Raw genomic sequence first — 13,398 nt, forward strand, 5'->3', positions numbered from 1 at the left:
GGGACTCTGCAGGGACGCCTGGCCGTCACGGGCGCCTGGGCCCTTCCCATGCTCCACAGGCCTTGGGGAGCAGTGCCGAGGCCCCACACACCAGCCTGCCCGCACACCTACCCACAAGCCTGCCCTTGCACCAGCTGCAGGCCTTGCTGACGTAGGGGAGGAAGATGACCGTCGCCATCAGCAGGTACGACTGTATGAGACACAGACATGTCAGGAGATGACGCTGCACCAGAAATCCCACCCAGAAGCCACCCGCTCCAAAGGGATGGCAGCACCCGCAACCTAAGAAACAGGTGAATTATACCTCATCAGGCTGAAAGCCGTGCGTGCATCCAAGAGCGCTTCTCACACAAAGGGAGAGCACACGGCAGCCCGCGTGGCAGAGGAGGACCTGGCGCCCAGCGCAGGTGGAAACTCCTCGCCTCCACGGCACAGAGACGACACCCAAGGAAAAGGGCTGGAGCAGACATTTCTCCAAAGAAGACGCCGTGGCCAACCCGTGAACGGAAAGGTGCTCGGCGTCACCGAGCCTCAGGGAAATGCAGAGCGGAACCAGGAGACCCCACGTCACACCCCGGGGGAAGACGGCCCTCAGAAAAGCGGGTCCACGGGCCTTGGCGAGGGTGTGGGGAAACTGGGAGCCCGCGCTCTGTCGGTGGGGACGTAAACTGGTGCCGCCGCTGCAGAAACAATGTGGCGGGTCCCCCCAAAATCAAACAGGGAGCCCTGTGATGCGGTAAGCCCACGCCCGCCTCTCCCTGCGACCCAGTAAGCCCACGCTTGCCTCCCCCTGCCATCCAGTAAGCCCATGCCCGCCTCCCCCTGCGACCCAGTAAGCCCACGCCTGCCTCCCCCTGCCATCCAGTAAGCCCACGTCTGGCCCGGATGTGCACCCAGAAGAACTGAGAGCAGGGTCTCCAAGAGGTGTGTGCACCCCACGTTCACAGCAGCACTGTTCACATCAGCTAAGACGAGTAAGAACCCAGAGTCTGTCGACAGACGCGCGGGTGAGAAAACGTGGTCCACCCGACGAGAGGAAGTCCTGACACTTGGGGCGACGTGAACCAACCTTGAAAACGTTATGCTGAACGAAAGAAGCCAGACATAAAAGCCTCGTGTTTTATGGTTCCATTTACATGAATTACCCAGCACAGGCAGATCCACAGAGAGAGACGGAAAGTCGACTGGTGGCTTCCAGGCAGCAGGGGGGGTGAGGGAAACATTCCAGAAGGAGGTGGAGGTGGCGGCTACACGCGATGTGCACTCCATCGTTGCCGCTGGATGGTGTTTACAGGACACAGTGGCGTGGGCTTCACTGCACACACACCCCGTAATTTGAACAAGAAAGGCCGTAGGGCCAGGCGGCGTGTTCTGGGCTCTGGCAGCTCGAGCCCTCAAGGCTGGGGCAGACCGGCAGGTCCCAACGAGGGCTCTGCTCACCCTGCGGCTGTGGTACCCACACAGCCGACACCCCTGCAGTGAGGCGCCTCCTCCTGCCACCGCTGCCCCATTCCAGGCCTGCGCTCAATGGGGGGCTCCCGCCCCTTCTGTCCTACAAGCCAAGTACTTCAGGGTCACCTGACGTGGGGAGTACAATCAGGGAGACAGTGGCACACTGCAGACAGATGACGAAGGCCAGCATCACAGATCTGTTTACAGCCCCGACCACATCACTGAGCAGACACACCGAGGGACGGGCCTCCCGGGTGTGAAGCAGGTGGGAGGAGGCCAATCGGTGGGCAGGCCCTGCAGGATCAGCGGGAGGGAGCCACAGGGGAGGAGGAATCCCAATCTGGGGGGGGGGGGAGGGGACAGAGAAATAACACAAGTGGCTTCTACTAGATGCTGGCATGAGAGGCCCAATGCAGAGGCCCCAGAACATCACCGCTGCAGGAAGGTAGCCACACCGGCATGGCCCGGGCCAGGGTGGTAAGAAGGGCTGGATCTAGAAGGTGAATCCAGCACAGCGTCTGGCTGAGGGAGGGGGTGGCAAGGATGTCTAGGAGGATGGAGACCACGGGCTTCCTGGGGGGCAGGAAGCTTGCATGTGTCGTGTCACAGGTGGTGGCGGGCAATGGGGCTCCAGGTGAGGAGGTGAGAGGGCAAAGGATCAGAGCCACACGGCAGGGGAAGAGGGAAGAAGGCAACAAGAGGAAGGCTGATGGGCAGGTGGGTGGGGGCGGACTGACAGCGGACTGTTCCATCACAGAGCGCCATGGCCTGAGCCTACCCTCGGAGGCCACTGGACCCGCTGGTCACTTGGGCCCCCCCAGCCCTCCATTTCCTGTTTGGTGGCTGAGGTGCCCCTCCCCCACTGTCATCATGGCATCAGGGCAAGGTCACTGTCTAGGCTCCTCATGGACCCAATGGACGCTGCCCACTCAGCCCAGGCTCCTGGTCCAGGCCCTGGCAGTGGGCACGGCCTGCCCTGGTCCTCAGCTCTGCTCGTCCCGACTGCCCATACCACACCCCAGCTGTCCCTCCATGCTCCATGCAATGACCTCCATCATCCTCAGCCCCTGACTTTGTCCAACCAACACCCGCTGTCAGCCACCATGAATGCGCAGCAGGGAGAGGCTGCCCCCCAGGACGTGTACGCGGCCTCGGGCCAGCTGCCCCTTACTCCTGTTCAGTGCGTCCCCCTTGCTGGCCCTGCCCTGCCCACCAGGAGCCACCCCACTGCAGGCCACAGCCAAGAACGCCTTGCCTGACTCCACGCACCCCTCCCACCAGCACCCCCTTCAATTTAAACACGCTCAAGACTAAGGAGACCAAGCAGAAGCCTGAGGCCTGCCCTCACCCCCCACACCTGCCTGCCTGCCTGCCTGCTTGCACACTGGCGTACCCCTCTCCCACCCGGCCTGCCTAGACCTGACCTCAGGGCGCCTGGGACGCTTAGCCCCCACCCCCAGCACACAGACAACGCTCTGCAGTGGCCCTTGCCCGCCTATTTGTTTCAAACTTGGAATTCTCTTGAAATGTGCACTAGACATCTAGAACATCAACCATTTCTTCATATTTACGACACTCTGGTTCTGAAACCTCGCCGTTCTTCACGAGCGCTCAGGGAAAGGCGGGAACCGTGCAGAAGCTTCCACCATCAACTCTGAAACAGCTGCTTTTCAGGATTTCCCTCAATTTCTGGAAGACGAAGCGTTGCTAGAACAATATTCCTATTAAGCTGGCTGATGGCTACGGGCACCGGGGGCTCAGCTGGTTGAGTGGCCGACTCTTGATCTTGCAGTTCGTGGGACGGAGCCCGCGTCGGGCTCTGCACGGACAGCACGGAGCCTGCTTGGGACTCTCTCTCTCTCAAAATAAACATTAAAAAAAAAATTAGCCGAGGAGCACCTGGGTGGCTCAGTCGGTTGAGCATCTGACTTCTGCTCAGGTCATGATCTCACGATGCGTGGGTTCGAGCCCCACGTCGGGCTCTGTGCCGACAGCTCAACGCCTGGAGCCTGCTTCGGATTCTGTGTCTCCCTCTCTCTGTCCCTCCCCTGCTCACACTCTGTCTCTCTCTCTCAAAATAAATAAACGTTAAAAAAAATTAGCTGACAGGTAAAAGGCACTCGCCAACCTTGATTTCTGTGACTTGGCTGAAACAGCTCCAAGTTCTCGCATCCCCTGAAGTGTAGGGTGCGGAGTGGAGAGCACCGAAGACTGAACCAGAGATGTCCGTGTGAAGCATCCTGACCTCTGACCACACCTGGGTTTTCCTGAGACTCGGTAGCCAGTCCCCACCTGGGACCCTGGCTCTCCTCAGCCGGCCTGCACAATGGGGCTCCTTCTGCCAACAGCTTCGCCTCTGTTTTTTTCCACTTTTCAGTTTCCTTTAGTTCAGGAATTTTCTTTCTTTGCTTTTTCTTTGGGTGGCTCATACCCTCCACGCATGTCTTTAGGACAGGCACAGCTCTGTCCACTCTCCCACGTGCTCACTCGAGTTCATCAATGTTTTTCCTAAGGTGCTTCTTGCCTGCTTGCTGTCATGGCAACACTGTTAGGAAACCCCCCCCTCCCCCGCCCCGGCCGGGGCAGTGTTGGCTGCCCTGGCAGCTTTGTGCAGACTCCGTACTCACCAAGAGAACAAGCACAGCCCAGACTCCGGGCACCTGTGTCTCTCGCCTCTGGTCTTAAAGCTCTGCCCACTTGGGGAAAACGTGGGTGAGGCATGGCCCACCAGCTGCCCCCATCTGACCAGGCCTGGCTCTGACTGTAGTGCGACTTCACCTGCAGAGCAAGTCCCCGCAGCAGGGGGGAGCGGGGGGAGGGCCCTGCCCTCCAGCTATGTTCCCTGACACCCTGGGCACCAGGCCACGCGCTGCCCGGTGCCCCTGGAGACTTTTGCACAGCTCTGTACCCCTCCCCGGTGGTGCCTCCCCCGCCCCACCCTCTGGTGGCCATCTGCTCAGTGAGATGTCACCCCTGCCCACCCCCCTGCTTCCCCCACTCACCAAGGGGTAGAAAAACAGGGAGAAGCCAGCAGCAGCGAAACACAAGGCTGGGCCCCTGAGGACGATGCCCAGGATGTGCTGCCGATACAGGGTCCTGTGGGTGGAGCTCTCTATCTGGGGGTTCAGGAGGTGGGGGAAGTGGAACGCGTACACCACGATCAGCGCCTGTGGGAGCGGCAGGATGCAGGGCCTGGGCAGAGGCTTCTGGCCAGTAACCCCTCCCACCCGTGGACATGAACAGGTGCCTCAGGGGTGGGGACCCCAGAGAAGAAGGTTCGGCTGGGAGGCTCCCCACGGGGTGTCCCGGAGGGCGGGGAGAGGGGACAGGAGCCCTTGCTCTGCTCCTGGGGCTGTGTGTGGGGGTCTCCGGGACCCTGCCCCACCAGACGAGTGCCTCAGGACACCGGGTGGCCCCATGCCTCTCTCCCTCCATGTCGCTACGGGGGTCCGGGCTCGAAAAGCCTCTGGATCCGTCCTGCTGCAGCCTGCGGCTGGGGGCGTCTGGCAGCCGCTCTACACGGCTCTCACGGTGGCCGACACGCCACATCCTACACGTGTGCACAGTGTGTGCCCCAGGAAAGCAAGCGTATGGGAGGGGGAGGCGGGCTGGGGTGTCCTACCTGCACGGCCCCGATGGCGATCACACACATACAGAACAAGAAGATGCCCAGAGGCACCTCCGGGAAGGTCACCATTAAGGAAAACTGCAGCCAGAGAGACAAGACAAAACCAGGCTGTGCAGGGCCCTGCTGTGCCTGAGGCGCACCGTGCACTCAGTGACAGAGCGGTCCGGGGTGGCGGCAGACCCGGAGCGACCCACAGAATGCTTTGAGCTTTTAAAGCTGCAACGTTCTCACTTCCACGAAGGATGCTCTGACGCACAGCCCTGCACGCCCAGACCACTGTTCCGTCAGGACTGACAGGGAGTGCGGGCAGGCGCGAACAGGGGGAGGCCAGGCTGTGGAAGAGCCCCTGGGGGAGGCGATGTGGGGGCCGCAAGTCGGGGAGGAACCCGGGACGGCAGGAGGCGGTGAGGTGGGGGCCGTGCAGGGGCCGGGGGCAGGGGTGTGGAAGCGATGCCGCTCGCTGGACCCTCAGAGGCCAAGCTGGTGTCTCTGCCATCGTAGTCCCTGCTGGGGGCTCCTGGAAGCCTCTCCCCCTTCAAACGGCCTGGAGACCCCAGGTGTGTCCCACCCCTAGAGCAGACCCGACTGCCACTGGCTCCCCTGGAACTTTCTCTCCTCTTTGCAACTCTGTGGTCGGGCCTCGGGCCACCCGGCTGGTCTGAGAGTTTCTGAGGAGGGAGCTTCCCGGGTCGAGTCCCCTTGCCCAGGGGAGGGCAGGCTGGACCCAGGGGGCAACTGCAGGTACTTACAGTGAAAGGTAGGAAAGTGATGGTCATCATGCAGGCCTAGGAAGGAGGAGGAAGGAGAGAGCTGAGGGTTAAGGAGGGAAGGCAGGCAGGCCACCCCAGGTGTCCTGCAGGCCCTGCCGCCCAGGAGGACCTCTGGCAGTGCCGCCACCCCAGAGGCAGATCACTGTACGACTCCTAGACCCCAAGGAAGCTCAGCTCATGCCCTCACGGTGGAACAAAGAGGGGAGGGGGCCCATCTGTTGGCAGTGCCTGTGGGAGGATGTGTGAGGAGTCCAGGAGTGGGGGGCGGGGGGGTGCCCAGGCTCTCAACACCAGAGGCTCTAGAGGCTGAGCACTTCTTTCCCTTCTCCGGGGAACACAGGATTACAAACATGATCGTTTCTCAAGAAATGAAAACGACTCACCAGGTTGAGCAAGGCAAGTGTGTCGTCTATCTTCCCAACAACCTGGAACAATCTAAACAACGTAAGGAAAACAGAAAGACGTGCCATCAATCAGGTGGCTCTAATAGCATCACACGTTCCAGCATTTGAGGATTAGAAATATCATTAAAAATGTCATTTTTAATCGAATTTAAGATACTATCCAGCGTACAAAGTTTGGAAGAGACTGAAAATACAAAGAAGAAAACCCAAGTTCCCTAGAAATCACACTGTTCGCATTTCCACGAACTCTTCTGAGTCGACGCGCATGGCTTCAGAGCTGGGATCACTGTGTACAAACCAACGAGGCACGTGGTGGCTCTGGGGACAGTGTCTTCAGAGCCTGTGGAGCAGAGGACGCACCCCCCCCAGGAGGTGTCCCAAGTGCCCTGGGGTGTCCCTTGGCTGCCTGGGAGACTGGAAACCGGCAGGGGAGTCCTTCTTCTGGTCTTGTGCCCAAAGGCCACTTTTAAAAAAGGAAATCCTTCCAAGGATGTTATACACTTAACCTACTGAAACAGCCTAATTAACAGACAGATGGTTCTTATTTCAAGGCAGGAAATCATGAGCAGAAAACTAAACACAGAGAACATGAGCAGAGCTCACCAAGGGTCAATGCAGGAGCTAGAAACAAAAATCTTTTTCCCTGCTCTCCTTGCCCTCCATGGAGTCCCCCTCCGAGGGGTCAGAGGACAAGGCCTTCTCCTGGGCAGGGCTCAGTGGGCCTCACTCCCCCCACCTGGGAGATCTGCATCTGGCCAGGGCTGGCTCTGGGGTCCTGCACTCCCCTACAGTCAGAGAAAGGGGTCATATCCCCCATGGACAGCAGCCCCACCGGCAACCCACTGAGCCTGGGGGAGATGGGCCCAGCCACCAGGGTCCTAGGTGGATCTGTGCCCACTCTGGGAACTCTGGCAGCAGGATGTGGCCTTTGACGAGCCAGTGCACAAACAAGGTGCTGTGTGGCCCTGTGTGTGCCGCTGGAGTGACAGGGAGCTCAGCCATATCAGCCACAGGCAGGACCAGGCAGAGAGTGGCCGTGGCCCCCCTCTTCACTCTGCGTGGACAGGGGAGCCCCTAAGCCTTTACAAAGGGCCAACCGTCCCTACCAGAAACGGTCATTTTGCTAAAAGCAGGTGTGTAACGTAACATTAAAAAAAATGTTTTTTAAACGTTTATTTATTTTGAGAGAACGTGAGCAGGGGAAGGGCAGACAGAGAGGGAGAGGCACAGAGAATCCCAAGCAGATTGTGTGCTGTCAGCGTGAGCGTGACTCGGGGCTCAAACTCATGAACCGTGAGATGGTGACCTGAGCTGAAATCAAGAGCTGGACGCTCAACCGACTGAGCCGTCCAGGCGCCCCTAAAATGTCAGACGTTTTTACTGCCAGCGCCAGTGTGTGGACAGCTCCCAGGTCTCCCTGTGTACCCACCGTCCCCCAAGCAGGGGCATTTCCTCAGCAAGGGCTCGCACCGTACCCCAACCCTCTCCCCGGGAGCCTGCCTGCCTGCCTGGGTTGGGGGTCAGGGGTCCCCTGCAGCTTAGGGCCCTGTTCCTGTCAGACTCTCAGGAACCTTCTCCTTCTTAAGAGAAAGCTCTGGCTTGGGAGCGTGCACCCTGCAGCCTCTTCCTCCTTGCTGGAGCCCCAGGACCGGGCAGAGGGACCTGAGCACAGTGCTGCGGCGTTGCAGGGGTGCACGGGGCAGTCAGCTTGCAGTCCTTTCCCTGCCCGGTCCTGTGTGCGTGCCCACGCAAGTGTGTTATCCTGTGTCATCATCCCAGGCCCTGTTGTCACGTGGAGAGGAGGGTGCAGAGGCCTGCAGCCAGAATCTGGGGTGAAGTGGGGCCTGCTGACCCAGGAAATGAGGGAGGGGCCACCAGACACCCTGAGAATGGGCGTCTTATCGGTGCCCTGAGCACACGCCTGCTGCCATGCTGACCCCGGACAGGTTGGGGCCTGCACCCTCTGGGCACACGCACTGAGTGAGCCACAGACACGTGGACCTCAGCCCAGAAAAAGCCCCCAGCCTGACTCTGTACCTTGTATGTGCTGCCCAGGCCACAGTCACAATGAGAAACGTCATCAGGTAGACAGCAATCCTGGTTGCTAGAAGTCTCTGTATACTTTTGTCAAACTGGAGGAACAGAAAAGCATCACCATCAGAGACCACTTCAGTCCATGGCAGCCGGCGGCCGCGTCCAAGGTGCCGAGTCCCCGGGGCCTCTGAAGGGTCTGGCGGTTCCCACCTCCCCTTCTGGTTCAGCCTCTACCCCAGCCCACCCTGAGGCTCCTCTTCTGGGTAGCCTCCCCGCTGCACAGCACCAATGCCCCGTGTCCCGTCGTGCGTATCTGGGGATGCCCCGTGTCCCGTCGTGCGTATCTGGGGATGCCCCGTGTCCCGTCGTGCGTATCGGGGGATGCCCTGCATCCCGCTGTGCGTATCTGGGGACCTGGTGTGGAGCTCCCGACGCGCCAGCTCTTGGGGCAGAGAGTCTTTGCCGGGCACTCCCGGGCCAGCACAGGGCGCCAAGCTCACTGCAAGTAACCAATTCTGAAACAGCTGTGAAGCCTGGTGAGGTCGCGGTGCGCCTCGCCCTGGTCAGAAGGGACTCGCAGGTGCAGTGGGGAAACAGAACCGGGCTCAACACAAAGCTGGGACACTTGGAATCGCAAGATGGGATGCGATGCTTTGTCAGCAAAAGCTCAAAGCGGAAAACTGACCGTGTCACCACTTTCGCTGGTCTTCTACTTGCATCAGGGGGTCTCACCCAGGACCCCGCTATCTCACCGAGGACTCACAGCTTTTGACTTGCTGGGTTTCCCGCCCTTGACTAGTCTTTCCCTCCACATGGGGAGGAGCGCCTGCTGGCTGACACCTCCTTACGGCCCTGGGCTCCCAGAAGGAGTCCCCGGACCACCGCACCACCTTCTGGCTCGGTTCGTGCACACGGAGACCTCACAACAAGGTGCCGCTCTCCAAGAAGACAGGCCCAGTGCAGACAACTGGGGACGGTTTGTCCAGACACCTCCCCGTGTCACCTCCCGGCATCTCCTGCTCGCACAGCCATACCCCTTGTGACAGTGGCAGCACTGAGGTCTCCGACCTGGCACGAGTGTCCTCCAGAGGGGTTCTGGAGCTGGTGCAGTCAGGCGGGTGCCCCGGCCCTCCCTCCCCCCAGCTGCTGGCTGGGTGCTGGCTGCTGGTTCCAGGCTAGACCCGCATTCCCATTTCCTTCTCCTCAAGACCCTACCAGGGGTGCCGTCGCCTTCCCACACATGACGCGGCTCTTTTGACTCCCAACAGCACCCCGGCTAAGCGGGCCAGCCCCGGAGTCCAGCGCCCAGCTGTGCTGCGGGGCCTGACAGACCCAGCACCTCACATCCTCTGTCCCCTGAGACTGAACAACACCCCTGTCCACTGAGGGGCTGAGCGAGGCACACTGGCGCACGCACGATGCCCAGGGACTTTCAGGCATCTTCCCAAATCTGAGGGAATACGCCACCACCTAACTTACAGGACAGAGATGTTCCAAGTTGGCTATAAAGGAGAAACTGCTTCAGAGAACCTGTTTCCCACTTACTTCATGAGAAAAAACCCCGTGTCCCTGTGCTTCAGGGAGGCCCGGCTGGGAGCATCTCCCCTTGCCCCCTGAACGTGTAGGAGGAATGCTCCGGGGGTGACAGGGTACAGGTCTCCATGCCAACCAGAAGCTTGTTGGGCTGCCGGACCTTCCGTCCTCAGCTGACCCCTAAGCTCACTTCAAGGGCACTGCCTCTGTCTGCAGGCCAAGGTTGGGGCCGACCAGGGCTGCTGAGGAAAGAAGACCTGGTCCCACCCCTCCCAGCCAGGCACATCTTGGGTGGAGCCTAGAAGCAGGCTTGTGGACCGAGTCTTCTGTAAGCTCACCCTCGATGCCGCAGACCACCGTTCCCAAGTACCTGTTCTGGGGAGATCTCCGTGTGGGTCACAGGCAGGATCTACGAGAGCAAACACACAAAAAGAGCCATGGGACAGTGCTTGGGCTGTGCAGAGACCACCCCTTGAATGACGTGGTGTTGGGGACTCGGGCCAGTGCTGGACTGCTTCCCCCACCCGTCCAGCTGCCCAAATGGCTGACGGACCCCAGGACACTGCCGAGACAGGGCAGGGTCTATGCTGGGCTGAGCTCTACCAGAAGGCTGTCTGGAGAGGGTGTGGCCAGGGGCCCTGATGGGAGAGGAGGCTTGGGGGTGGGGGGGCGCGGCACACGGACCATCACAGTGGCGATGATGGACAGGAGCGCATCACTGAAGCTGAGCATGCGTTGTGAGTGCTGGATCCCGTCGGCGGTGTCCTCGCCCCCTGTGCCTGTGGGGGAGTCTCCCTGCGTGCGGCGGGCCGGCTCTGGGGTCTGCGGCCCGGACATGGTGGGGCCTGGGAAGAAGCACAGGTCCGAGTAGGCCAGAGTGCTCCTGGGGGGCCTACCCCTGCCAGCTTCAGTGGTGGCAGACGCAGGGCGGACCCCTGGCCGGAAGGACCCACCCCGAGGGGCAGGAAGGGTCCCTGCCATGCTGTCCTCTCCCAGGAACCCCGGTATTTCCAGCTGGCAGGAAGAGCACCTCCTCACTGCTGAGCACTGTCATCTGGGAGCCATGCTCTGTGCCTGTCCCCCCCCCGGAAGTGGGAGAAATGAGAAGGCACACACACATGATGGGTGTTCCATCCGCTGTGTCACCGCCTGAAACCCCTGACCCCAACACCAGACACCGTGCCGTTAGACACTTTCGTCCTAAACATGGGGTGTTCTCCCATCTAAGTACCAACCAGACCCAACCCTGCTTAGCTTCCGAGACCAGGTGAGACTGGGTACGTTCGGGGTGGTATGGCCGTAGGCCAAACGCAGGATGTTCTATGGGACCAAGTCCCTGAGGCTTGCACTGAGACAAAGTGCCAGCCATCACCATGACAAGACAGAACAAAAACACACCCCACCCCCAGAACCAGATAAGCCTCACTGGCAATTTCTGGGCAGGAGAAACAAAGTGTGAATAAACAGAAAGGATATTCAGCTTCATTATCAACCGGGGAAAGGCAAGTGAGAACAACGAGGTACCACTAAGGTCCGCAGAAGTCCACCAAGAGTGGCGAGGCCATGGGGACACAGGCTTGGGCAGGGGTGGAGACCACACCGCGACATGTACACCCACAAGGCGGCAGCTGCATTTCTAGGTGTAGCCTCTAGGAAACGGATGCACACGAGTGTGCCGGTGTGTAGTTTATTTTAATGTGTCACCCAGCCTATTATTGAACGCTAAACGAATTGTTAAAAAGTGCTACGAACTGAACGTTTGTGTCCCCCAAAGCCCTATGTGGAAGCCCTACCCACCCCATGGGGTGGCGCCAGCAGGGGGGCCTTTGGGGGGGATGAGGTTAGATGAGGTCATGAGGGTGGGGCCCCGAGATGGCACGGGTGTCCTCACAGATGTGGGGGAGAAGGGACAGGTGTCTCTGTCTTCTGTGAGGACACAGCGAGAAGGCGGCCGTCTGCAGGCAGCCACCTTGACCTCAGACTTCCGGCCTCCAGAACCGTGAGAACGAAATGTCCGTCGTGTAAGGCTCCAGCCCGTGGGCTTTTGTGAGGGCGGCCCGAGCGACCGACACAGGAAGTGAAGTGAAACAAAGCTACGTGTATAAAACTCAGAAACACGATGTTGAGAGGAATAAATGATGCCGCAAGAAGATACACATACTATTATACCACTTATGTAAACGTTTAAAACACACAGACCATCTGCTCCCCTTGTGATCACACACACGCACAGTAAGACGATGAAAACATACACAATAACAGCACTCACCAGCTCAGGACAGCCTGTGATCACCTGGGCGGGGGTGGGGGGTGGGATTGCGGGGGGCTGGGCTGGGAACGGGGCCGCAGCCGCATCAAGAAGGCATCTGTCACTTTACTCGCCGCTTACAGCTTACACACAGTCGAGGGCACCCCTTCTGGGGTGCAGTTCTACCAACCGTTGACAACTGCACACAGGTGTGTAACCAGGACCTCAATCACAAAGCAGCTCTGTCCCCAAGCAGGCCCTCTGCGGTCCAGCCTTCCTTTCCTCCACCCCAAACCCCGGCCACCACTGTGCTTCCTGCTACCGTCAGCAGTAGTGACCCAGTAATGGGACAATAATCTGCCCTTTCCAGACTGTGCCAGAAACAGACTCACAATCCACGGAATCTTGGGAGTCTGGCTTCTTTCACTTAGTATGATGCACTTGGGATTCACCCGTTTTGGGGGAGCACTGACATTTTTTTTATTGCTGTGTAGTTAATGCTACTGTATGGATAGACCCCTCTGTTCATCCAATCACTAGCTAGAAACGTGGGTTATTTCCAGTTTGGGGTGGCTATGCATAAAGGCACTGTAAATATTTGCACAGAGCCATTTGCGAAACATGTTTTTATTTCTCTTGAGTAAGCACCTCAGAATGTGTCCGCTGGGTAAACCGAGAGGCTGTACCATTTGCACCCCCTACTGGCAGCACATGAAACTGCAACTTGTCCTCATTCTCCCCAGCGCTTAGTTTTGTAGTTTTTATTTCATTATTTTTTTAACTTTTTTTTTTTTTTTAAATTAGAGAGAGAAAGAGAGAGCCAGCACACGCGAGCATGGGGGAGAGAGGCAGAAGAGACAAAATCCCAAGCAGGCTACACTCAGCGCAGAGCCTGACACAGAGCTCGATCCCACGACCCTGGGATCATGACCTGAGCCGAAATCAAGAGTTGGACACTCAACTAAGCCACCCAAGCACCCCTAGTTTGGTAGGATTAAAAAAAAATTAAGCTCTTGGGTGGCTCAGTTGGTTGGGCGTCCGACTTCGGCCTAGGTCATGATCTTGTCATTCCCGAGCTCCAGCCCCGTGTCGGGCTCTATGCCTGGAGACTGCTTTGGATTCTGTGTTTCCCTTTCCCTCTCTCCACCTCTCCCCCACTCACGTGCGCTCCCATGCTCTCTCTCAAAAATAAACATTAAATATTTTTAAAAAATTAACCTTTTATTTTAGTTGTACTAAAAATGTGTATTATACCTTGTGTGGCATTTTCCTACTAATTGGGCATTTTCATGTGCCTTTTATCTGTGTATATTTTTGTTAGAATCTTTT

General features: G+C 58.7%; 1 protein-coding gene and 1 non-coding gene across 5 annotated transcripts in view; one reads left to right on the forward strand and one right to left on the reverse strand.

Annotated features, from left to right (window-relative positions):
• Positions 1–13,398, reverse strand: part of TMEM175 (transmembrane protein 175) — a 29,480-nt gene that overhangs the window by 3,293 nt on the left and 12,789 nt on the right. For 2 of the 4 annotated variants that reach the window (XM_023253375.2, XM_023253376.2), the window contains exons 2-9: positions 10,506–10,666; positions 10,192–10,230; positions 8,292–8,386; positions 6,234–6,285; positions 5,830–5,865; positions 5,075–5,158; positions 4,455–4,619; positions 112–190 (exon numbers count right to left, since the gene is read on the reverse strand). In XM_023253375.2, the coding sequence (XP_023109143.1) occupies positions 112–190; positions 4,455–4,619; positions 5,075–5,158; positions 5,830–5,865; positions 6,234–6,285; positions 8,292–8,386; positions 10,192–10,230; positions 10,506–10,658 (703 nt within the window). In that variant the 5' untranslated portion in view covers positions 10,659–10,666. Of the gene's footprint in view, positions 1–111; positions 191–4,454; positions 4,620–5,074; positions 5,159–5,829; positions 5,866–6,233; positions 6,286–8,291; positions 8,387–10,159; positions 10,231–10,505; positions 10,667–13,398 lie in introns of those variants that run through there. The other 2 variants (XM_023253377.2, XM_019829869.3) reach the window with 2 other exon arrangements.
• Positions 3,350–3,434, forward strand: TRNAR-UCU. Its single transcript has one exon. It is a non-coding gene; the product is annotated as a tRNA-Arg (tRNA).

The sequence above is a fragment of the Felis catus genome, chromosome B1 (assembly GCF_018350175.1).
Source record: "Felis catus isolate Fca126 chromosome B1, F.catus_Fca126_mat1.0, whole genome shotgun sequence".
NCBI lineage: Eukaryota > Metazoa > Chordata > Mammalia > Carnivora > Felidae > Felis > Felis catus.